Here is a 26,731-nt window from a genome sequence, read left to right on the forward strand (position 1 = left end):
GAAAGGTTTAGGAAGACTATTGCAGGACCTAGAAGAAAGAAGGAGGATTACCACAGATTAGGTGCCTGTATATTTTAATCTGCTTTTCTCATTAGTCTTTCCACATATTTCTTGCACTTTCTCTTTCTTGGATGGGAGGTATCGAATTTTTAGAAATGTGTCAAATGATGGCGGTATGCTACGTCTATACATCTTCTTAATATCCTGAAATGCTCTTTAAAGCACAGTCACCCAAAGTAGTGTCAGGAAAAGGCTTACAGGAACAAGATTTCAGTATTAACTGCTTCTTAAATCAGCTTAACCCAAAAAGCAGGTCGAACAGAACCTGAGATGTGACTTGGTAGTAGAGTCTTTGCGTAACAGCAATCCCAAGATATTTTCCATGAACTATTCAGTATCATAGGATGCTACAGGAAAGGGTAGCCCTGCTACACGTCACTGCAAAACAGGGAAGGATTCTGAAGAGCGAAAGTGTAGATGGAGATAAATGATCATCATTTTTTCCAGTAGCTCACAACAATTTTTTTAGTGTTAGTTGCAAAGATGTGGTTGGATGTCCAGGGAAAAGGGCCAGTTAATGGTGACAAGAAACAGCACAGAAGACGCCTTAATTTGAAGACACTGTGAAAAACAGTAGCTTAGAAGAACAGTCTACACAAGGGAGACCTCAATAAAACATACATTTAGATTTCGTTTCTGCTCTGCGTTGTTTGATCTCTACCCCTACAGCTACCTCTAGCTGTTGTAAAGAAAACAGGGCCAGGGCTTTGACTCAAACAGTGGCACGTGGTCATTCATACTGTTTACTTGTTAGAATTGTCCCCAGCATGGTGTTCTCCCAGCAATCTTCCAAAAAAGGATATGCAGCACAGTTCATGGGTTAGCATGGGCCAGGGGCCGTTTCCAGTAGACAGTCTGCATGCAGCTCACCTGTTCTGGGAGATGAGAGAGTTTTGTCTGGTGTACGTAAGTCGTAGTGTGTCAGCCGATTCCAGTGCCAAAGGATAGTTCCTGGCCTGCTTTATTAACTAGGAGAAACGGGGATTTTGGCTTCTCTCATCCCCACTTTGATTCCATCTTGAATTAGAACCTTAAGCACTGACTGGTTTCAAGTAATAAATCAGGCAGAAGGACTGAGCGTTTTGGGGGTTAGTAGAATTTCTACAGAAATCTTTGCTGAAAGGAAGAAAGCAGTTGTGTTGGCTGTCGGTATCAGAATGTATAAAAGAAATTTTTTTTCATTAGAAACATTTTGTCTCTCTTTTGTTTCCTTTCAAATGTTATTTCTTCTGCATTAAATAAAACATATTAATCTATATAACATTGGCTTTGAATAAGAATGCTGTATTCCATGAACAATACTTCTTTGTTCTGACTATGCCAAGAAACTGGGGTGGATTTCAGCAGGGAAGCAGTTAAGTTTCAAGCAAATATCAAGACCAGATGGTATTTAGGAGTTCTGAAGAAATTAATAAAGAAAGTAACTAAGCTACCAGAGCAAATGAGTGCTTTTACATTGGAACAGCTGAAACTATCAGTGAGTTCAAATGAGGTTAAGATACCTTTCTTAAATAAAAGTGGTGTGGGATTCCCAAGAATTGTAAACCAATGAAGCATTAGGGCTCTGGCAAAACTATACCATTGAGCACCCTCTTGAAATGCATTTTCATTGTATATCTGGTCCCCTGTCAGTGTGAAAGTGCTCTAAATAAAAATCGGGGTGGTTTGGCTGATTTTATAACACTTCAGCTCAATAAAAAGCTGCGATGAAAAAGCCCACAAGGATCTAAAGAATGCTGAGATCCTAGACATGCTTATCCATTGCATAGACATTACAGATTATGAATGGACATATTCACCAAAGGGTTTGGGACTGGTTGTTGTAATTATGCTTTGGAAGTAGGGATGTGAAAGACAGACAACAGTATTTCCACTGGGCAGGCTTTAGCTCAGGAGTTAACGTCGTTTCCTAGTCTAGTGCCCAGTGCCTGTTGCCTAATGTATCCAGAAGAACACTGTAAGATAGGGGTTTTACTTCAAATTGTAAGGCGTAAGAAGAGGTATACAAAGTCATTTAAATATGACATCTTTATAATCTGCCCTATATCATCCGATGTGATGCTTATTTTTTCAAGAGAGAGCAGAAATAAGTAAGATGCCATAGGAAGAAGTTCTCTTAGTATGGGCTGTACCTGTTTCTGCCAGTTATGAAGTCTGGATGGGTGACAAAATGATAACAGGTTGTTTTTTGGGGAGAAATTACATGAATTGTGTCTCTCAAATATCTGAAATCTTTCTTTATTGAACAATTGTGCTGAGCTACGTCTTGTACAGAATGAGAAACCGTCTGTAAAATCAAAGTAATCTGCCATGCTGGGCCTTTGTGGTAGCTTGTAATTATTTAGCATACGGGAGAGAATGCTAGGCACAGGAGAAAAGTATCCAGAAAATTAAGCCTCAAAGCTGATGAAGCTGCTATTTGGAAAAGTTCTTCAAGGTATGTTAGGAAGACTTTTGAAGCACATGATGAGAATAAAATAGTCATGAATGTCCACAGGGAAGAAGAAAGTTAAAATATTGATATTTTCTTTTCAAATAGACTGACAGGGGTTCTCTTTTTTATAATCAAGGCAATGCTGAATGATGTAGAATAATTTTGATTAAAAGAAAGGCAGGCTGAAAAAAAATTAAAGCAATTGAGACTGCATGATACAGCACTAGGCTGAATGATTTATTAGTAGCTAGTATTATTGAAATGTGTTAGAGTGGGGAAAGAAGGTGGCAGGACTACAGAATGCCATTGACGGGCTATTCAATTGCATGTTTTTTGCAAGATGCGAGCAAAATACAATGTTACCAAAAAATCCCAATCTGTCTTCTTATTACACTGTGAACATTAACAAACATGACTCACAGGCTCAAGGGGCACTGCACAATCATGCCCTGCTTTCTGATGCTTTTAAAGTCTCTCTAGGAATTCTTCCTCCGCTGGTATGAAATATTTACCTTAATAAGAATCCTAAGAACTCACTAAAAACAACAGCAGTTTCTCCATAAAAAATAGAAAAACTATTGATTTCAGGGTTAGCCTACAGCTGGAAATTCAAGCTGAATGAATTAGAAGAACCGTATGGAATAGCCATAGTACTCATTTTAGGAAGTTAGATTTCATCAAAAGGGCACTGCTGAAGATTCAGCTTGCTATAGCTGGATGATCCTTTTGTGTCACCGTGATGCTCTGGTGCCCACCAGAGCTCTTAATGAAACGGGATTATTGCCATAGCAAAAGGGTTTGCATCAAAAGGCACTGGTTTGTGGAGGAATCAAATGAGCAAGTCACTCAAATATGTGCATTGGCTAGGACAAAAGCTGATTAGCTACAAGTTAAAAAAAAATGTGTGCACCAACTGCTCTTTGGTGTCCTTCCTGAACTCATTTTTGAACAAAAAGCAGTGTACATGGCTTGGGTTTTGAAAAAACAGAACGTAAAAGGGGAGACTTTTTGCCTAGTCCTGGAGCAAAATTGAAATCCTCATTCAAATCTTTGTCCAGGTTTGCTGGACTCACTGCAATTTTTGTTAGCTTTATGTCCTACCGGAGATTCTCCCAGCTCACTGACAAATCAGCTAGGAAGTTGCGCACCTAAGCTGAAGCTGGGACCCTCACTATCTATGAGTGTCCCAGATGAACATCTTGGTTTTCAGTGTGCTGATCAGTGTCGTGCAGGTGTGGATTTGTTGGTGGAGTGGGGTTGCAGAGGGAATGAAGAAGCTACGGAGGGCTGAAGGAATGCCTGTTCCCAAACTGTGACTTGTGTCCTTCTCTCCCCTGTTCCTCATTGAGATCAGGGAGCACCTCCTACGGTCACGTTCAGCTCCTACGACTTTAGGTGGAAGCTGAAGTCCCTAGTGTTTCTGCAGTGACCTCTTGCTCAAAATCCTACTTCTAGGGTCCCAAGAGCTAAGATTGCCTTTGATCTTTAGCTTGCTATCAGAGTATATGCAGGCCTTTCAGCATGGTCAGGTGCATCCTAACTGTAAGAATTGACACAGCTTGCACCAGGACTACCTTTAGGGGGTTCTGGTGATAAACTCATTCATTACAAGTTTTCTGCCATTTACTACCACGATTCCTTGAGCCAGTCACTGGAGCAAAAGCAAAGATGCAGTCCAGTCTCGTGACATGTCAGGAATGAACAAAGTAGGAATCACTCCCCTTCAGATGGAAAATCGTTGATTGGACCTACCTATCAGAAGGTACTAGGCAATCTGTAGCAACAGCAGCAGGGTTTAAGAGCAACCTTGGATACCTTACCACAGCTGACGTGGAGGAAGACTTTTCATTTATATTGCTGTAAAAAAGGCAGGTTAAAAAGGCCAAACTCTTCTGAAATCCAGAGGGGTTTATGTGCTATTTCATTTTAATCAAAGCAATGCTGCGTGGAAAGTGTTAGCAGTACTAAAGAGGCAGTGTTTTTACATGTGATGCTTGCTTTAGCTACCCTGCATGGCAGAGGTGTCAGAAATGGCCTTGACGAGCTGGGTATTGCTTCCTGTGAGCCCCATGATCTCAGAGACGAGGGACACCTGCCAACAAGACAGGAAGCAGTTCCCTACGATCATGGGGGAATCTACAGGGCAAGTACCTCCCTGTACACTGATCTAGCAAATATCTGAGGTTTCTAGCAAGTTCATGCTGGAAGTGGTCAAAATCTGTCCTGTTATTTTCCTTGGTGATGGGCACAGAATCAGACTCTTTTTCCAGCTTCTGGTGCCTGTAAAGCCTATGTGATGCATGGAGACGACGATTCTCTTTCCTCCCCTCCCTTCCTTCCTTTTAGGGTTATATGGGTGAGGCAGTGCCTCTCGTTAGCCGTCCCACAGCCATTAAAGGTGTTGGGGGGACTGCGGGATTTGTCTGTAACCCTGAGTGTTGGAGACATCTAAATGGAAGGAGAAAGAGTCCATGGCTAGAGACCTGGGACTCTACAGATGCCTACAAAAAGCTGTTTTGTCCTACAGAAACCCACAGCTTCAGCCTGCAAGGTCCAGACCTTGTAAATTAAATAAGCTTAGTGCTAATCTATGTACTGGGGGCACCACTACAAACAGCAAAAGCCACGTGGGAGGACAGGGCTGTAAGTCCATCCTGCTAGTGGCTTGTGCAAGAACCCCAAATTCCTCATTTGCTTGTCATCTTTGGAACGTCACTTGTTTCTGTTTCTACATTCTCATAGTGAGAGAAGGCATTGGGAGTATTTTGCCCTTTTTTTTTTCTTAGAAAGGGGTGTGAAACATCCCTTGCCATGTATGTTTTCTTTCCCTCCAAGTTAAATGTTCTCCTGACTTTCTCAGAAGTTTAACAAGAAATTGAGATCGCAAATGGAGTGCACTGTGCTCATATTCAGCACTCTGTCAAACAATAAATAAATTTTTAATGTCTGAAAAACAAGTACATTACATAGTAAAGGACCTGGGCTGTGTGCTATGATTGAAAATATGTCATAGGTACTATTTGCTATTCTTATTCTCAGCATACTATTCAACAGGGGATCTTTTGCTGGCTATATTGGGAACTTAAGACACCTGCATTGTAGCTTTAAGGGTCTGAACCTGAATCTCACCCTTGGCTTCTTGGATCATGTTTTGATGTTAAATTGCTCAAATACTCAGCTCCCACATACTTCCTGCCTTAGCTTATGCAGAGAGGGAGAGGCAAGTAAAAAAGTTCCTGTGACTAGGAACATGGTGTGCTTTGGGCTGCAATGTGTAAGGAAGGGACATCAAAATCCTATATGCTGCTGTCTGCTCTGCTGGAAACACAAACTACAGATCAGAGTTTCAGACTGACACTTAATGGAGCAGGCTGTAATAGTTAAGGAAAGAGATTGTTAGGGACTGGACTTTTAAAAAAAATTAGTAAGAAAACGTGTGCTAGTTTTGGCGCCATCCAGTCTGGCGGGAGAGGATGAATCGATCTGCCCCCTATTAGAAGAGAATGATGATGTAACAGGACAGTAAGATGAAATATCTGTGAAACAGTAAGGTACAAGATGAGTTGCAGGCAAAAGCTCAAAATGGGTAGTCATCAGATTAAATGTGACAGATTAACCCATGTGAGAAGATGAATGAAGCTCTATTGTATATCAGTGAAATTTATTTTTATGCTATTGTAATGCTTTCCTAACTACAAAGCCAACATATTTTAATATAACTTCCACATGTTCCTATTCTAGATGGTCAAAAGAGAGAACAAGATACCTGGATTCTATTTATACCCGAGATACTCCAGATCAGGGTTTTTGACGCCCAAAAGAATAAGATGCTGCTATCTAGTCAACTTATGGTGGAGAAGCAAACCAATAAGATAATCTCCTTAACATGCAGAGGGCCCTGTTTCACAAGCCGTAAAGAGAAGTCTCATATTGCGCTGTTGCCAGGAACAATGTGTAGGTATGTGATAAAACCTGGGAATAAGAAGGACACAACTTCCACATTGCTCCTAGGACAGTGAAGTGGAAGTAGCAATTTTCTTAACATGTTTGTTTTACAGAGTGTTTGATGGCTGAAGATGACAGGTACCTCCTGATCAAAGGTCAGATAGAAGGAAAATTAACAATCGCTGTCCTATGGATCCTACCAAGGTTTCTTTTTAGAATTCTTAATGTATTTAGGATATGGGAATTGTCTTTGAGGGGAGCAGAATTTTAATATAGCTATTAACTCAGCCTTTGATAGGTCAAGAAGTCTGTGTAAATAAGATATCTAAAGAGCTAGCAAATTTTTTAGAAGCAGAGAAAATCTGAATGGTATTTAGAGGATGAACAACACTGTCATTCTGAACAGTATTGCACTATACTGAATGATACAACTCCTGGAATTGATAAACACCATAAATTGACTACTTCAGTGTTCATGGATCTGATTGTTCATGGGAGTTAAGAGATAGGGAATTAGAAAAAAAAAAAAAAGACAATATCCAAAGGCGAAGAGTTAGACTATCTCAGGTACCTACTCCTGCCTTAAAAATAAAAGATAGAAAATCCCTAGGAAGGTCCATGGCAGAGGAGGAAGAGAACATTGTTATCTGAATACTAACAACCCCGATGGGATTTTAATTAAATTTTGCAAGATACCAAAAAGAGTTTTAACTCCTATATTAGTAGACCTACTTAAAAATCATGCTAGGAGACAATATTCTGTCCTGTTGGAAGGAATCAAGGATCTTAATATGTAAAGAAAAGGGGTTGTCCAAACTGCTGTCTGTATAGACCTATTGCATTATTAATATTGACCCAGTGGTCTTGCCATGATAGATGAGGAAGCATACAAATTACATATGTGAGCCCAGACTAATCAGGATTTCCTGCGTAGGCAAAGAAGTTATAGATAATACAAAAAGCGCCCCTAATCTAGCAGGTAACATGCATAAAAAACAAACCCCTGTAGAAAGCCTACAGATCTTTCCTGACAAAGGAAAAACGACTGTAGAAAAGGGGGAAAATGGGTTCTATATTAAAACAGTTTGGCTTTGTGGAAAAGCTGCAGATGTGCAATTTTTTTTTTTTTTTTATAAAGATCTCAGAGCTTCTGTTGCAGCGACTTGAACTTTCTCAAATAGGCGTTAGTTAACAAGAAAAAATAGGAAAAGGTTCCCACAACCATCACTGCGTGGTAGCCTCTGGCCACAGTGATCCAGCAGGATTCTCCACAAGACAGTTCAGAGGCCAGAGTATCATAAGATCTGTAGCGCCTAACAACAGTGGTCTGGGCTTTTTGCACAACATCCACTTTCCTCCGTAAAAACAATAGGATTCCAAATATATTGTCCTGGTTTAATGCCTGGATATAAAATTAATTATGGTAAATCAGAGTTGTTAAATGTTTGCATTTCTGGCAAAAGTAAAGGGAATGTAGAGCTTCATACACTGAAGTGATGAAAAAATTAATAGGATGGTTGGATATTAACCTTATGAAAAACATAAGTACCTTCTAAAAACCAGTTATTTACTGTTCTAAAGTAATGACAGTTCTTAAAGAATGGGTAAGGGTGGACATTTCTTGGGTGAGTAGATTATTTACCAGTAAAATGAGCACACTCTTTACAACTTTCTGTAGTTCAATGTTCACAAATATTTGACAATATTTTAAAGACTTGGCAAATGGTTTTCATGAACTACATGTGGAAATATAAGAAGCCAAAGTTGAGTGCCTGAGTATTTTTCAGATATGCTAGGGTAGAAAGATTCACGGTCTCAGTACAATGGCATATTTCCACAAGTTTGCTGAAGGATGTTACCAGTCAGGATGTGGAACCATACTGAAATATGTTGATTGATGTAGTATGAGGGAAATGCATCCTTCAGGTAAGAATAAGAATTTCCTTTTTTTTTTTTTTTTTGTCAAAATTAAAAAAGGCATCCCCGTTCCATGCTACCTCCAAATTTCTGAGTAAATATGAAAATTGCCTTTTTCCCTTGTCCTTCATACACCGTTGCTCTTAAAAAAATTCTCCCTGGAGCCTCTTAAACATGTCAGTGGTCAGGTAAAGTGTCACTCAAGCCAAAATTCTAGTATACAGGCAATTTGCAATAAATTCAGTGGGTTAAATGTTCCCCGTTTCCGATAGCTTCAAATTACAACTTTTTGTGGAGAGAAAATATTGAAAAAGCCCCATTAGACCACATAGCCTTTTTGAGCAACTAGCATAAATGGACTCAGTAGGAAAAGGGTTAATTTCCAAAACATACACAATTTTAGCAGAGGAAGAGTCAGATTAGGTTATTTTGAGGTTTTGCTTAGAAAGAGACCTAGGGAAAGCAGCAGAGCTGGATGTGGGAGAAAGATAGGAGAGAGGTTATTTATTTCCCATGTGTAATTTACACACAAAACTATCCTTTCATACAACACTCACCAGCTGGTTCTGTCTCCAATAAGGATGAAAACCACATTTTTTAACAGGGATTCATCATGCTAGCGAGGCTGGAAAGAGGAACAGAGCGGGGGGAAAGGAGCCTCTCTGTATATATTGATGATGTTTGTGTGCAATTGTCCAAGTGTTTTTGGGATGGAAGTGAACAGGGTAGTAACCACTGTGGTGGTGACCATATTGCTTCAGATCTACTGATTTTCCTGCTGAATGCTCCTCTGAGGCAGCATGAAAAAGAGAGATCCCTCTTGTTACCATCTGTTGGACTATGCTTTGCTCAAATATGGAAGGAACAGTTTCCTTCTCTCGGAATGGAAGTCTGGAGTGCTAAAACATGGCCTTCCAGGGGAAGGAGAAAGTACCCCAACATGTAAGAAGGAGGCAAGGAGGGCAAGAGGTAAATTGGTGTATCCCGTTCCTGATTAATAAGGAGGACAAGAGTTCAGCAGGCAGTAAGGCCTGAAACCTCAAACTCTTTAGAATGGATAATTCTCAGTTATATAGAGCTTTTCTGCATGTGCACATTATCTTACTTACCATCTCTTAAATCTGATGTTTGCTCCTTTTTAAGTTCTTCCTGCTACCTGATCATAGTAGTTGCTCTTCTCCAAATCTCCTGAAACTCTTCATATCCTTTCACCAACACATTAAGCTGAATATAGTGTAAACTGCAAACATAACACGGGGCGAACCAAACCATGCGTATTAACCTACTTCTATACACAGCGTTTAAAATAAATAGACCGTTTGCTCAGTTTTGTTGTTGTTGTTATAACAGCTTGTCTAGTTTTTTGCTCTAAAAATCTTGCATTTGAAATGTGCTACATTTCTTTACAATATTCTGGCATTATAAGCTGCAAGAGCAAATAATTAATTTCTATCAGCATTAAAATTTATTTTTTTTCTATTTGGGACTTCTTTATCAGTAGTTTATGATTTTAACTTCAAGATATACTGTGAACAGTGGGAGGGAAACTGCTTTTAAGATGTCCGTTTACACGACTGAGGAGCCACCAATCCTATTATGTTTTAAGCATGATCATAAAGAGATTGCAAGGTGCCACTGCAACGCATATTATGAGTGTAACTACAGTTAAACTGTATAAGGTTGAGAGGACATATCTGCAAATGTAAATATACTGTACTCCAAAACTATGCAATAAAAGACAGAATGTTCCTAGCTGTGTTTCATCTGGTATACTCTGGATCCTGTAATTTGAAAGCATTATAGTGCATAGTTCAGATCGATGCAGTTATAAAATACAGAAAATTAGCATTAGCATGTTAGATTTCAACTGATAAATAACGATGATTGTGTTACTGTAGCAGCCTTTTGGGCTGTGAAGGAGAGATTTTAATGGGGAAGACTGAAGCACACTTGCAGATTATAACGAGATGAGTCCGAAGACCATTGCTCTGGAGATCCCTGGGTGCTTTATCTAGGCCCCTGCTCCAGGCATACTGCTGTCAATACCCACACAGCCATGGACAGTCAATTTTCTAATAACAAAGTCCTTCCTTGTAAATCATATACAATCATATTCTGCCACACCATGTGTTTAACAGTCTCTTTCCATTGCCCAGGGAGGTTAAGAACAAGGTTCTGGATCACTTCATTACCTTCTTTACTCTCTTCTGCGTTTGCTCTCCGGCACCTCTGGCTTCCAGTCTTTAGTCTCCTTAGCCTTACTTTACCACCATGGACTTTACAGACTGTTTTCAGTCTCTGGCCTTCTGTAGCTTCACCCTGCAGCTGTCATGAGGAGCTATCCAGAACTCAGAAACATCTATGTCTTTAAAGTATTCACACTGACGGCTTTAGTCGTCCATGACTTGAATTACACAGTCCAGAAAGAGATGCCAGAAAGAGGCCAGTTGGATGCTGGCCAAATGTTGCTCTTAAAAGTCACCTTAGCTAATACTGAGTCCCTAATGTTTTTACACCACTTTTTCTTTTTTTAAATGATCTTAAGCATGAGGGAAACATATAAGAAAATACAGTGCAGGTGAAGGCCAGCATTGTGGGCCAGCTGTAGGCAGAAGATAACCACTAGTTACTAAATTAGAAATGATATGCATGATGACAAGTCACTCGTGTTTGACAGGAGAGAATGGGGAGTCATCTTTTACGTCAAAGAAATAAGAATAACACAGTAGAGACCTCAAATACTCTTGAAATGGCTGCAGTAGGACTTTCCAAGTTGAGGTCAGCTGACTTAGCCAGCATTGGTACTATGATTTCTAGAGTCTTTTTAATCACTGCCTATTAAAAGGTCCTTGCTGCATTATCATGAATTCAAATTTTTCTTCTGTGCAAATGACAGCAAAGACTCTATATTTCATACAAGTAAAAAAGATTTCAACTACAAAAGCAGTTTTATGAGTAAATCCAATTTTAAGAAAAATCTTCTCCAAAAGTTTAACTTACTGTCCTACAAAGAGTGTTTTAGCTGCTAGTAAAAGTTCCTGCTGTAACTAGAAGACCAAGATAACTACTAGAAAATGAGCAATATAGGGGAAAAAAAAACTCAATCAGCTTTTACTTTTATTTTATTGTAAAATCCGCTAGTGCTGTGGATTTTTGTTTGCTTGTTGTGCTGATTTCGGAATGGAAAATAGAAATTTATTTATTTATTTATTCGTTTGTTTGTTTAGAAAAATAAATCTCTTCTTTCTAGGCTGAGAACAAATACAAAAGCTTTCACCCCAACAAAAAAGTAGATATAAACAAAGTTCCAGAATTCATCACTAACAGTGATAGTGTTTGCAGTTAAGCACCTATTATACTATACATAGATCAGAACCAGATGAAAGAAAATTGTCTTGTATTCAAACATACTGTTAACTGCAGAAATGTTCTTCTAGTCATGCACTCAAATATGGATGCAAATGCATCTTCTGCACAGCTGCCTCTAATAAACACCTAGAGAGGTTAGAAGTTATCACTTAGTTTTGCATTTCTCCTCATCATGCAGAAGTTCAGTGCCTCTAAGGAAAGTGGATGCCGAAGCATTTGCTTTAGGTCCTATCTGAGAGAACATAGAGAAGCCTGACTCATGTTGCAATACAATCTAATTTCGAAAGACCTTCATTTTTTTTCCCATCTGGACCAGTTCCCTGGTCCCATTCAACACAATGATGCAGCTGGTCCTGACATTCTGCAGACCACAGCCCTAGCTTTCAAGATGCTTCTGTTCTTTTGGGCTAAACTGACAAATAATTTGGATTTTTCTAAGACTCACTTTGAAGCCAAGCAGATCCCAACTGTTACTGAGCTGTATCACTGTTTGAGTTTTAAGTTTTAGTTTTGTGGTGGAAATCCACCACAGGGTGAACTCTCTCTCTTTCGAGTATAGTCTCCTCAGAATGAAAGGGAATACAGTACCTGTTCATAGCTACAAATAAGCAATTAGCTTTCAGCCTGATTAATATTGACAATTTTCTCCAGCTATGCAGTTCATCTTAAAAGCAAGCTGCTTAACATTTCATAGAAGAATATTCCTGCTGCTTGGTCAGAGGCATTTTCTGAAATAAAAGCCAGTATACTAGTTGATGGTCTTGAATGGAGCCAGAATTTGTTTCCTTTCTTTTCTAAAATACAGTTCTTATTACTTTACTAGATTGGATTAGCTTTCACATTTGTCCTTGGGTCTTAATGTTAACATTTCAGTGTCAAGTATCTTTACAAAATACATTTAAAATCTTATGGTAAGTGATGATGGGCTTTTTGAACATCATGCTTTTTTTGTTAGGAGCAGGAAGCATATTCTGGTTTTCGCGCATTAAATAAGGAGCCTAGATGTTAACAGTTCTTCTTGATATAATCTGAATAGTGAATCTGTGAACCCAGCAGGACACTGCCCCATATACATTTTTAAAAGCCTGACGCACCATGATTTTTTAACTGAAATGAGTAATAGAAAACAACAGCAAGCCTTTTGGTAGTTTAGAATTGAATACTAAACCTATTTGTCTCCTTCAAATGGAAAATAAAATAGTCACTAAGAGTCACCACCATTACCTTACTGCAGGCTCATCAGGTATAGAAGATAGCCTCAGAACTAATCACACACTGGAATTTTCAGTTAAACATATCAAAACATATATGGGGGACTATTAGGCATCTGATAAACTGTTCTATATAACTAAATGAATTAATGGCTATATTTGTTCTTGTCCCTGTGCTATCATTTAACACTGTAAATGAAGCCCTTGAATGGCGATTATTCTTGCTTTAGCCATTTGAATGAAATAAAAATGAGAGGACCTATAAATAAATTTAATGGAAACACACAACAACAAAGCTTTATTCAAATGATCAGTTATTCTTTTTAACTTCCTGTAGAGTATCAGGTGAGGAAATCAGAATATGCAGAAAACAAAAACATAGAATTTCAGTCTGTCTCCAAACTATCTTACTTCATATTAGAATTAACTTCACTAAAGATTTTGTAGAGCAGTATTGCATATACTGACGAAATAAAATTGTTTCATTCTAGAATATTAGGAACAATTTTCTTCAGTTAGTTAATTCTACAATGTAACTTACTAAAAGAGTGTAATTTAAAGATCTAAAGGCAAACAGAGTATGTTTGGAATTAATACTTGTATTAATACTATGTAGAAATCACTGATTTTCTCTCAGTGCTTTTTCCTTTAAATAAGTAAATATATTTCACATGCAAAAGAGAAACTTGTTGATTTATGAGATAATCTGCTCCTCTTCTAATGTGTTCCTCCTGAAGTCATAATTATTCTATAGCTTTTCATATGCATCACTTTCTTTTCTCAAAACCAGTTTCTACTTAATATTTTTATCTAATTGCAATTTGTGCATTTTTAGTTCATTTCAGAAATAAAGAGAAAAACATCAGTTTTAATCTTCCTTTTACAAACACTCTTCTCCAGAAATTCTTTCAATAGAAAATCAAAATTCCTTGACTAACAGAAAAGCAGACAGGTACAATATGCTTGGTTTATTTGGATAAAAAGTTCATGTAAATTCAAAACCATTACTCTTAAAATCTGTATTAGCAGTACTCAAAACCATTGAATTTTAAATCTAGAAACAAGGTGCCTATGCATTCTATGTAGCCTCAGAGAGAAAGAGGGAGGCACCAACCTAATGCTTTCGTTTTGTGGAAGCTCTCTAGGAGAGCTTCAGTTTGATTCTGTGAATTTACTGTATAGTTTTTCCCAGTTTCAAAAATACAGAAGTCCTATAATATTGTACCACCAAAAGAAAGAAAGAAAATTATGGTATTTCCGTGCTATCAGTCTGTTTTGTAAGAATCTGTGAACACTGCTACCACTTAGATGGTAAATAGCCCACTGTTTTTGCCTTTTAAAATTGCCAATATTGCAAGAGAAAGGAGAAATCGCTCAGGACATCAGAATCATTAGGAAATACAGATCTTCTTATGTGTAGCTTACTAATTTAGTTTAAAAAGGTGAAGTTTAGCACTAATCCAATCTATGCGGGAGGACTGGTACTAATTTGTATTTTCTTTGGAAGAACCCCCACACTGTTCACATTTCAGCCTTCTTGGATTTTTCCCTTTTGTTAGCTAGCTTTTTTAGCTGGCTACGTACATTCTGAAAATAAACATGATTACAAGCATATTCAGGAAAAGAATCAAACACTTATTTAATTTTCTGTTATCTACTTACATTTTATTACAGGTTAATAAGAAATCATCTCATGTTCATACTTAAATTATTTTAATTACTCATGAAAAAACTTAAACCAGTCTTGAATTTTTAAATTTATTGCGAGCAGATTCATGTCTCCTGCTTATATATTCTACATAAAGATCCAAAATGTGACTGAATATAAACAAGTTATATTTGGTTATCTACAGAAATGAAAGTTAAAAATAGCACTGAAAAGAAACTTTACAGTAATGTATTCACACACTGACTTTTCAAATCAAATAAATGAAGTGGTATAGGATAATCTAAACATGAGATTCAAAGGCTGATTTATTTTCAAATAAACGCACCTATAATTGTTCAGTTAAAAATAAATGCCAGTATTTGGTGCTGATGACTACAGACATCTTTAATGTTTAATGCACAGATAACTACCCCCAACCCCCAAACAGCACTTCTGCAGATTCTACTTTACATTAGATCATGGAAGGACATTTAAAATGCAATGTATAACATACCACAGAATTTGTGTCAGAGACAATGCATATTAAAATCTGTGTATTTTCATAACATTAAAAAAAAAATTAAAGCTATATAAACTGATTTTTGATTATTCTGCAAAGTAGAATCACATACTTTTTCACTGCCATAATACTTTCGCAAATTTCCATTAAAGCTTTTTTTAACAGAGACAGTAGCATGAGCACAATGATCCCACTGGCTTCCAAAGGAAAAGTAGTGCGTTTGCTTAATTAAGCTATTTTTTCCTTTTACATTTGCAAGCCAGTTGGATCAAGACAAACAGGCTAATGCAAGCAAGAAAGTAAACTGTAAGCTTTTACATTAAGTGGCCGAACAAACAATATTAATTATTGTACATCGTGAAACAAAAAAGATCTAAGTCTTTTGCCACAAGCCACTGCAGCAATACATGAGCTTTAGTGGCTGAAAAGCTTGAAATACTTTCTAAGTCTTCACATACATTTGGTTAGTGCTTACCAGTTTCAAGACATTTACAGAAGCAGTTATGGAGACATTATGCTGTTAAAGCTGCAACAATTTAAACAAGGCAAGTTAGGAAGATATATAGATTCTTGTACTTTTCCCCTTTAATTCTTTTTTTGAAATATATAAACACCTGTCTCCTTTCAGTGTCCCATCCATAATAAGACTTTCTAATCATTTTGATCTAACTTCTACTTTTTCATCTTCATACCGTCTGTTCCATTTACAGTGAAACTCCAAGTTAACACCTACTGCAGTGGACTGGGTTGCATGGCAATAGTAACAAGGGCTGAGGCAAAGATGCATCAAGTGAAACTGAGCTGTTATATGCCTGTTCCTTTAAATGGTCTATTTTAATGAACAGTACCAACTTTTAAAGGTAAAAGTATTGCTAAATCAAAGCAGAAATTTCCACTTAAATTCTAACGTCCTTCCACAGAATTACATGTTTAACTAAAATTCCCCAAGCACTGATATAGGTGTTTCAGCCTGCATAATATTTTCAGTAATTTCTAAGTGCTGGGTCACAAGAAGCTTGCAATGAACTGCTTTGTTAGTAGGCAGAACAGGAATGCAGCATTTACAAAAACATCAAGCGAGAATCTTCTTATTTAAGGCTAAAAGATGGGAATCAGAATAAAATAAAAAAGCAGGAGGCTCTACAGAATAAAAAGATAGCAGTAAGAGTATAGCAGAAAGTATATCACTCTAATCACTGCTATCACAAACAACAATAAAACATGAATAATTTGGGCGAGACTGACAGAGCAATAGACCTATGTTTCTAACGTAACATTCATCAGAATTTTAACATTCAGCCACAATTCCACTGTAAGCTAAGTTTAAGTGGCCAAAACTCAAAAGTATAAAAAAAGCCTTCAGAGCTTAAAAAAAATAGAAATGGTGTGTTAACAAATGTATGCGTAAAACAGATTTATAAATAGCTACAGTATGAAAAATATTTCAGTGCAAAGGCAATTTTAAGATTTCTAAAAAATACATTACAAATAATTTGTTAACTACACACAAGAAATTTGTCACTGCTACTGGTATAAAATTTATACCCATATTATTTTTTTAAAAAAATATATACACCAGTGTTTTATGTAGGGGACTGTTCTAACTGACCAACATTCAAGTATGCAATGGCAAATACATATATACACGCCCACATCCACATCCATATTTATGTATTTCAGATTGTTACTGCTATGATGACATTCCTTGAAACTGAAAAGTGCTACATATTGAATGGTAAAAACACCTTCATACGGTTTTAAAGGACAATGAATGCATTTGTGGTGCTCACTGTTAGATATTTTAAAACTCTCTTCCTTAATCTTTGGCATAATATAGATTTCACAACTCACTTTACAGTATGTCCCAGGGCATATTAACAGTATTTCACTTTTTTTAAACAGGAAATTCACTAGGAATAGTGCGAGGAACATTTCCTAGTAAGTTGATTTTTCTCTTATTAAAAAGTAAATTAAGTAAATTATTTTGCTTCCACTTTTTTTTTTTTTTAATATGAAAAGGGAAATCCTTTTCCCTACCATCCTATTCTATTACAAAGACAACTAACAATGTCTTGGTCCGGTCTTCTAATAAAAGGCTGTAGCTCTGATTCCAGATATTTTGTTTTCCTCTAGAAATAAATTTTTAGCTAATGGCCTCCCAGAATTACTTAATGATTATGGTTATTTATCAGCTATAAACAGCAAGTTTACTGAAATTGATTGGAATCAGATTCATCCTTCAGATATTTTTGTACCCCAAAATAAAACACTGGACTAAAGAAACACGAAAAGGGTAGAGCTAATAGTAAAATTAGTGCAAGGTAACATAAATGCAGCAGAGATAACAGACGTTCAAGTTGGCTGTCATACTTAAAATAATTCAAACAATTCTTGTCAAACTAATTTCTGTGGGAGCTATGGTTCGTTAGCGAACCGCTGTATGCCACCTAGTGGTTCCGCTTCAAAAGTTAACAGTTGTCTGCTCCTTGCTTTGTAATAACCTCTGCTGAGCCAGTTAGTCCATATTTAACCACACAATTTAAAAAAAAAAAAATCAAAATTTAAAAGATGAAATCCTTTTAAAAATAGCTTTTTTTCCTTTTTTTTTTAGAAAAAGCTTTGAAAAAAAAAACAAGCTTGCTATATAATACCTTTTACTATGCGTACTTTAAGATCACCCAGATGACAGATAAGAAGTGGAAACGCTGGCTAATTTTTATCTTTGATAAATTCACAAAGACGTTTTAGGCAAAATGCTTACATTCAGTTTTTGAGTAGATATGAACACTGATGATATTTACCTATTTAACAGCCAACTTGACTTCATATAGTGCATATGCTACACAAGAATTGTTTTGCCTATCTTTCTACAGGGGAAAACTAACTCAAAACCATACATAGCCCTGATTTGGCCACTTACAAGGAAGTGAACATTAGAGAGTGTTTCTTGAAAGCAGATTTGCACAGAGGAAACACCAGTTTGTTCTACAGAAAGAGCAAAGAAAGAAAAAGGACAGAGCAAAATCAGAAACTGCACTTGTTAAATATGCTTTAGGAGACTTTCATTGGAGATAACTGAGGTCATTGCTTCTGGCTGAAAATTAAAACTGTTGATCTCAAAATGTAGGTCACTGACTGAAACTATACACTTCAAGTAACAAGGAAAATGACTAAAGATGACAGAAGCAATAAATGCACAAGAATCTTGACAGAGAATGAAGAATTTTTAGTGCTATCAGTCTCACAGTACCAGACTGTGCAGATTGTTCATTGCTCCAGTAGTTCAAAACATAGAAGAGGCCAATGGGCCTGGAAGGTTTCATACTTATAGCTCTTGATCCTGTTTGTCTGAACGCTACATCAGATAGCAAAAGCCAAGTATAGTTTAATATATTTCTGTGACGTTTGTTTCCTGTTTTTGAAAAAAAAGAAATAAACAAAAACAGTTTTAAAGGCTTGAATTGGTGTTGTCATACGGACGTTTCCAAACCTGACCCACTGTAGTGGTAGCCTGCACTGGAACGACAATGCTTATTTGAATAGCCAAAGACAGATGGAAGTACTGAATAATCAATGCCTCTCCAGTGCGTAAACATCATTTTTTTAGAATGAGAATTAGACCTTCTTGCTGGGGAACTGCTGCTGTCACTGCTCCTATATCTTGGGCTTTTCAGACAGGCAAGAGGTGTGAATTCTGAGATGTGCTCTCGGCAGTGCCTTGATGCATTCTGTTAAGAAAAAACAAATAAACAGTAAATAGATAATTTCAGAGCTAAAAATCTAAAATTTTGTCCTTCCACAGGGCTTTTATACCCCTGGCATATTAATGCCTCTCCCTACATCACCACTCTAGCTATTTGTTTCAAGTGAAAGTATAATCCCCCCATGTTGTTGAGCAATCAACCATTTTCAACATAATTTTACATTAAGACCTACCAAATCAGGCATAATTTTACATACAATTTCTGAAGCTGATAATGGGCTTTTTAGAGAGCAGATGAAGACACAGAGGATTGTTTTCAGGTTGAGTTTTTTTTTTTTAAATCAGGTTTATACAACATTTTGCTCTGATTTCTGATACATCTTTTTTTCTCTGACATTTTTTAGCCAAAAATTTTCAGGGGAAATTTGAAGAAGACAGGAAAAATTCAACTACTTGGCCCTGTATTTCCAAAGAGAGAGAATTCTCTACAACTGTTCTGTACTAAGAGATCAAAGTGCTAATGGTTTAATGCACTAGTTTTGTACTTTTAAGCAAGATCTGGTTTTGGACTTGCTTAGGTTACATACGGCATCTATATAGGCAATTTATACTACACATCACAGTACTCTCTGCGTATAATTATCAATTAGCATTTGTCTGTGCTACACAGTCACCCCACATTCTGGCAGAATCAGCATCTCCGCTCAGGAAATACTCAGGACTAAAGTAATAGCATAGTTGCACGACAAGACTCCGGAACATTTGCACAGACTAAAAGAAAATTGGCAGAGTGCTTTCCTAAATCAGCTTTATCTATTCTCCTTGCTAAATGCACACATAACTTCCAGGTAGAGGGTTATGGAGGTAATGTGACAATATTTAAGATATAAATACATTATAAGCATTATTCAAACCAATGTTATCAATCCTTCTCCCCATGAATACTATATATACCAGCAATATTCTTAATCATCCCATTTCTCCTTCCCTGCTTACATTAACAAAATAGCAAAAAGGGAGAAAAATCAAATATTAATAATGCATCTTTACAGAAATTTGCCTGAGATTTAATACTAGGTTTTTTATGCCAATCACAAGCTCAAAACACTACCCTTACGCAACTAAGAGCATGCAGAAAGCTATCTTACAACAGTTACTTTGGGAAAAGAGAATGAGCCAACTGTACCAAACTAATCACCATCAGTGTTGCCTGGCTTCTTTGAAACACACATATAGACCAAATACCAACATTAATATAGAAAAATGCAGATAATCAGGTAACAGATTAAGCAGACTTTGTTTTGGAAATGTTAGAGACCTGAGTTTTCAAACACTGATAAGATACTACTTTTCCTAGTCTTCCAGCTACAAAGCGAAGCACTTTAGCTTCCCTAAGTATCTCTAAAAACAAAATTGTGTTTTTCCACACAAAAAATGTTGGATTCCAAGACCTGCTATCTTTTAATCTGCTATGCCTAACACTACTCAAGAAAATGGGGGCTTTCTACTACTTCTCCTCTAGTAGACGTTAAAAATAAATCAAAAGAACCCTTTACCTACCTTTAAGTCCTACAGCCCAGGCCACTTTCTCCCACACCAGCTCATTGCATTGCATTTTCCCTCTTCACATATGGGTGCTTTGCTCCTTCACTTAATTCATCGTGTGTTGCTTTTTGGGGTCAAGGGAGTGTGAACGGACTGGAGCAGATGAGGCATCCAGGTGGAAATGTATTTGAGTTAAAAGTGTTAAATTCTTACTTACACTTGGGGTAATGAGTGGTATGGCAAGGAGATACCGTAAAGCAGAATATTTAATTCTCCTGCCCTAATTTTTTCAGGTTTTAGGAGCTCACCACTTACGCTCCTGTTTCAGATGTTCGGCAAGACTACCAGGCTTCTCTGTTGATTCAGCAATGCATTGATGCACTGGTCTATACAGACCATACTATTATGGTAGATACTGTCAGATGTATAGCCTCAGTCTCGTGACACAAGGTCCTATTCACATGTAACCTGCTTCCTTTGATATCGCTATCTTCCTATTTTACTGTCTGTATTTGGTCTATATATGTATTCAAGAAGTTGAGCTATGACGGATGTACTGCTAATGAGCAAGAATTACTTCTGACTTTATATATTCTAATGAGAATACATTCTGCAATAATGGCTGCCGTTCTATAAAAGAGATGTCACACAGCACCCAGTGTATTAACAGGACTTTAATACAGGTACATGGATTCATGCAGACACATTGTTTTGCGTTACACTATTGTGTCTGAGACAGAAAGATCTTACCTGGGATACGGAATACCCAGTTTCTTTGCAAAAACTCTTGCAATACTAGGCTCTCCAAGTAAAATATAATGCTTTTATAACAATATTGGTAAAGTGCAGCAAAAACTCTGGAGGAAACAGTTGATTTGTAAATAGCACAGTTCACCAATAGAAATTAATCCAAACTGGCAACACGTACAGTACTGTTACCTAGCTTTGATCTAATTATGCCTCGGAAGCTGAAAGATTTCCTTCAAGAAGTGGCCCATCGTTGTTCGCCAGTGCATTTAGGGTTGTTTTATGTCTCATACTCTTCTGCAAGGATGAGGAAAAACACTGAGACTCTTGCTGAATACATGAGGGAAATGTGAATCAATTGTACCATTTGGTACAAGAGTAACTACTGTACCAAGGTCCTGTAAGTGGCAGATTTTCTGAGAGATTAAAAAATAAAAGGTTATTCAGTGTAAAACAAGGTTTCTATTTCTCAATCCTGATGTTAACTCTTTGAGCCACACTGAGGATGTTTTTAATTCCATTCCAAACTCTGTTAAAAAATACTTAGTTACTCCCAAAAGTATTTAAACTGTACCACAACCAGCTACCGTGGGCTATGTGTTCTTCCCCCCGACAATGACCTGTACTGAATTGCAGAGTTCCCCTTAATCTGATAAGGCCATGTCCGCCCGCTGTAACTAGAGCAGTGCCCTACAGGGCATTTGGCAGCCACATTGGCCTAGTATTTCTTTCAAGGTGTTCTCGCCCAGCCAGACCAGGCGTTCCAAGTTAAGGAGCAGACGTCTTGCTTCACTACTCCCCAGCACAACGTGTATAGTGAAGGGAGTACTGCGCATAAAGGTGACAGAGCCCAATGGTAATGAAGGGCAACTTACAGCTTATTCATTTACAACATGGTGAAAGAGGATGGGAGAGCTGCCAAGGTAACTTCTTCCATGGCATTCAAATACTGCAACAGCAGCATCCTTTTCTTTGTTTTCCAAAGAGGAGGAGCCCAACACACAACAAAGGCAACAGTGTACTGGTCACTACTTTTCTAAGACCACTGTGCTCTTGTTCAACAGAAGCTAAGCCCATTGAGGAACAGAAGAATGGCAAATCCCCAGAGAGGCTTCCAAAAGCAGAAGAGCCACTTTGGGTTTCCCAAGAGTGGCAAAGGGTAGAGATTTCATAAAAAGGCTGACGGTCTGATCTTGTGACTAAAGTGAAAGTGAAGTAAAAAACTGTCAGTCAGAAGTTGAGAGGAAAAGAAAAATATTTCTTAAAAAGGAATGAAAGCACAGAAGTTATTTACAGCTCACAATCAAAACACCTGGTATTTCAGTTAGAAAATATTTGGGATTACTGAATCATTGTAAATTGACAGGGACAATTAAAAAATGAAAAGAGGGTAATTTATATTTTCCACAACAAATTAATGCAGTTTGGATATTTTAAAAAACCCTACTGGTTATTAACAGTTAAGGCTGAGAGAAACCCCATAGAACCCCTGCTCTTTTCTTCCAGTTAAAGAACAAAATTCAGATTGATGCACTGAGTTGAACAGTCACATGTATGAGACATGAGCAGGTTTTGGCCTGAATTACTCAAAGACAACAGATTCCTCCAAAGCTTTTGCAGAACCAACGTTCTAGCCTAACAAAAGCTAGCTTTTAGCTAGTCCTGTGTTGTACTTGTCAACTGTTCCAGAAGTTTTTTTTATTATAAAGAAGGTTATGTAGTGTATATGAATGCACTAAGTTTAAAAATAATTGGTTAAAAGCCCCATTCAAACTAATCCTAAGGCGCCTACAAGCCAATTTTAGCCAAAATGTTCAACACTGAAAACAACATTGTGTATTTTCCTTGTGATGTATGCAGTTTCTGTCATTGTTATTGACTATACATCTTTGAAGGGAGAAAGAGAGAGAAAATGTATTTTTTAACCAGTTAAAAAATAAAGATATAAAATCTGAAGTGGAAAACAACAGTCTCCTACTACTCAGTCTAAAAAGAGCTTTCTTATAAACTTCACTGAAGCCAAAATTTACTAGCTTTTTTCCTACTTCATTATTAAATTAAATAGTATATACTTCTGGATCTTAGGCTACTTTCTTTCTAGAAAGAACCACAGAATTTCATATAATGGAATACAAGGAAAGCTTGGCTTGAAAATATATGCTAGAAATAACTTGCCAAAAAAAAAAAAAAAGCTGCATATTCTTACACAACAGCAGAGGAGGTACATCCATATATTTGAAAGTTCGATTCAATATCTTCCAGTACCACATTTTCTGTACTAAGCTAGTAACATTGGCATAACTGGTATTATCATTTCTTTGTGTGGTGAATATTCCACTTAGTCACAACATGCATTCACCTACAGATAGATCAATGATTAAAATGGGAATCCAAGATTCTTGAGGCAGAAACATTATGTAAAATTCAGTAATAACAGTGGCAAAGATGACAGAGTGTAGTGATAGTGATGGATTGTGACAATGATTCATAGGTTCTTTGGGATAAATAAACAAAAGAAGGAAAAATCCATATGAAAAGTATTCTTTAAAGTATAGTTGACACGTGAATCAGAAATGGAGACAAATGAGTATGGTAAATAACTTCTGATGATAAATTTTCTACTGTCCTTTGAATGAAATGGCCAAGCATGCAGAAAGGCAGAAAAAAAGTCACCTTTTGTTCCATTAGAAACTTAGACTGCTTGAAGTCTGAGAAAGCATAAAGATGGTGGACTGCTCAACAGAAAGGCACTGATGTTTAGTCTGATTTCCCCAGAAGATTGTAGGAAGTAACCGTGCACATCATTTATGATTAAAGCAAGGTAGCAGTTATTTAGACAGAGTGGATTGGAAGACAGGAGGAAAGAGAGAGAGGGAGGAAGAAACACAAGGGATATATCTGGTTAAAAGTCAAAGATTTTCTACTAAATATTCAAAAATGAATATTGCCAGTGTTAAGCCAAAAAGTCTGCTTTACAACTGATTCTTTTCCAGCGCTAACATACAACGTCAATGAGAAATGCTGTAATACCTTTGTCAGGATATTATTTTTTTTTGCATTAATCTATCCACATTCTCACTTTAAACTTTTAAATTTAAGCATGCAGAACTACACTGAGCAACTTCTACAAGTAGCATAAATGCTGTACAGGCATCTATTACAGATATCTAAATAGAAAAATGCTACATGCTGATCGGCCTGGAAATGCTATATTCTCGCCTGAAGTGTGGCATTTCATAGTTCTTGTACGTTCAAGGAATGCAAAACAATGGCAACTGGTTTTACTTCACAGATGTTGGAACATAATTTTTTTTACCTTTGCCAAAGAGGAAATTTTATTTTCCTTAGAAGTGAAGCTCCTTTATTCCTTTCCTCCTAATGCAAAATATCTTTTCTAATAGAAATTAGAATACTAACTAATCAACAAACAGTCACTAGTAACTCATTAATTTAACCTATCAATGGCAGTCAACGTGCTGAAAAGAGCAAGGGCAGTAATGCAAGTTTCAGCTTCAACACCTCTACCATCCATACACCTTTTAACATATGTAATATATGAAAGTTTGCTGAGGCCAAAAATACAGTCAAAACCTTCAGATGGGGTTAGCCTGATGGCCTCAGACTAGTACTATGCTTCCCACAGAATTTGGCTTTCCTTTCAGCCTCAGGAGAGGAGACCTGTATTAATGCAGTAGTTCCTCCTGTTGGGCTGATCAGAAGAAAGGTAACAACAGATTTAAAAATAAGTCTTCTCATTGGGACAGCAAGGCATGTGCAGTTTACTATGACAAATATATATTTGAAATTTTTTCTAGAGATAATGCATCAGAATAGGCAAAATAAACATAATATGAACTACAGAGGAGGAAAAAAGTTTAAGAGAATATGAATAAAGTTTAAATACGTGTTTTTATAACAGGCATAGTATCAATATGAAATAGTTTACTAAGGAAATATTATATTGCATAGGTCATGCAATACAATTGAACGTTGACATGAGTTTACTACATAGTCCTTACCAACGCACTATATATTCATCACATTTGTATTAAGTATATAAATTCTAGGTTTTGTTCAACTATAAACACACAGGCAGCTGTAGAGTTCCCCTGCTACAGGATTGCAACTGATTGTTCACATCTCTGTTTTAAAGTGGATTTCAATAAAATGACATGCTCTCTTACTATTGGGTTTTAATTTGGACTTAACTTATTTAGCTTAGCTAAATCAGCTTGTAGACAACTACACTCAACTTAGCAAATGCTGAAATGCCCATATTAAAAGTTTCCTTAATGCAGTAAAATAACTGCAAATGTATTTTCTGGGTTTGAAAGACAATTACTTCAAGTTATGGGTGTGGGAAGCACCTCTGAATACTCTATAAGAACTCAAGGCTCTGTGCCTAGGCGGTGATAGAGGCCTAACTTCCCCTCCCCCAGCTTCCTATTGCACAGCTTAAAACTATCCAGGCCATGTCCCTATTTTCTCCCTCACACCTCCCTACCTGCACTGAGGTCCCCCATCCCCTTGCCCTTTTTATTTCCTTAAATCAGGAATCATGTTCAGATGTACACCTATCTCCCACCATCCTCATCAGCTGATTTCCCAGTGGTTCTTGGTAAGGAGGCACAGGGCTCATCCCAGGGTTTAGGTAAATACTTCCACATAAGTAACTAACAGGCAGCTTCATTCACCATACCACCTGGAAGTAGTTAGTAAACAACCAATGACAGACATCACACATGGGGAACCCCTGCTCTAAGCTTGTTTCTAAAGCTGAAAGAACTCTAATTACTAGATACCTGTGGTACAAAAAATGACTATACAACAAAAATAATTTTTACCTGGATTCTTTCTGTTGCTGTAGGCCACAACTGTCTGCATAAAACCTTCTTAAGAACATCTGGAAGAAGGCTGACAGTTATGAGTAGAATTATACCCAGCCATGCAGGACCACTAGACAGCATTTGTATGAACACATAATACATCCTCTGATAATTGAGAAAAGGCCTAGTGGGAAAAGATTAAATAGAAATTCAGTACATGAGAGAAAGGCTGGCAATGTTAAATATAAATATTATTATAGTCATGAAATGCCCCAGTAGTGCAATTTCATCCATCCTAGTTTTCTCCAAGTGAGATCTGGACATCTACTGACTAGAGGGAACTGTCTTCCTCCTGTCTTCCAGGGTGTAGGGGAATATCATGCCATCCTTCCCCCGCAAGCTGCCTCTCTCTTACATTTTTATTCTCTGTTTATGCTCTTCCATCTACTCCTTATCTTGCCCCAGATATTTTCTATATTTCTTCTCACAGCCTCCTTGCCATTACTTCCTTCCTCTTTCATTGCACACTCTCTTGCATGGATCATCCGAGCAAGGGTTGCCAACCATACCCTTCTTCATACCTCTACTCCTCAAGCACCCCCAAGCATCTCTGATGGCTTCATGTTAAGCTTCCCAATCTATTCACCACATTTTTATCTTCTCCTATGCTCACTGCTTTCACTTGCCTGTCTTCACTTACTTGCATGTTTCCCTGTATCTTCATGGCAGTTTAATGGTCATTAAAATGCCCTTACTGCTTCTACTAATGAAGGTTTAAGGTATATGACAGCCATTTATATTTACAG

At 37.2% G+C, this 26,731-nt stretch overlaps 1 protein-coding gene across 8 annotated transcripts in view; it reads right to left on the reverse strand.

The window, feature by feature from the left end:
* Nucleotides 1-14,550: 14,550 nt before the first annotated feature.
* ATP11A (ATPase phospholipid transporting 11A) overlaps nt 14,551-26,731 on the reverse strand; it is a 142,787-nt gene continuing 130,606 nt past the window's right edge. For 2 of the 8 annotated variants that reach the window (XM_068926847.1, XM_068926869.1), the window contains exons 28-30: nt 25,944-26,109; nt 21,292-21,396; nt 14,551-18,832 (exon numbers count right to left, since the gene is read on the reverse strand). In XM_068926847.1, the coding sequence (XP_068782948.1) occupies nt 21,307-21,396; nt 25,944-26,109 (256 nt within the window). In that variant the 3' untranslated portion in view covers nt 14,551-18,832; nt 21,292-21,306. Of the gene's footprint in view, nt 18,833-21,280; nt 21,397-23,772; nt 23,862-25,943; nt 26,110-26,731 lie in introns of all 8 variants that reach the window. The other 6 variants (XM_068926832.1, XM_068926858.1, XM_068926809.1 and 3 more) reach the window with 4 other exon arrangements.

This window comes from Struthio camelus, chromosome 1 (assembly GCF_040807025.1).
Source record: "Struthio camelus isolate bStrCam1 chromosome 1, bStrCam1.hap1, whole genome shotgun sequence".
NCBI classification, from domain to species: Eukaryota; Metazoa; Chordata; class Aves; order Struthioniformes; family Struthionidae; genus Struthio; species Struthio camelus.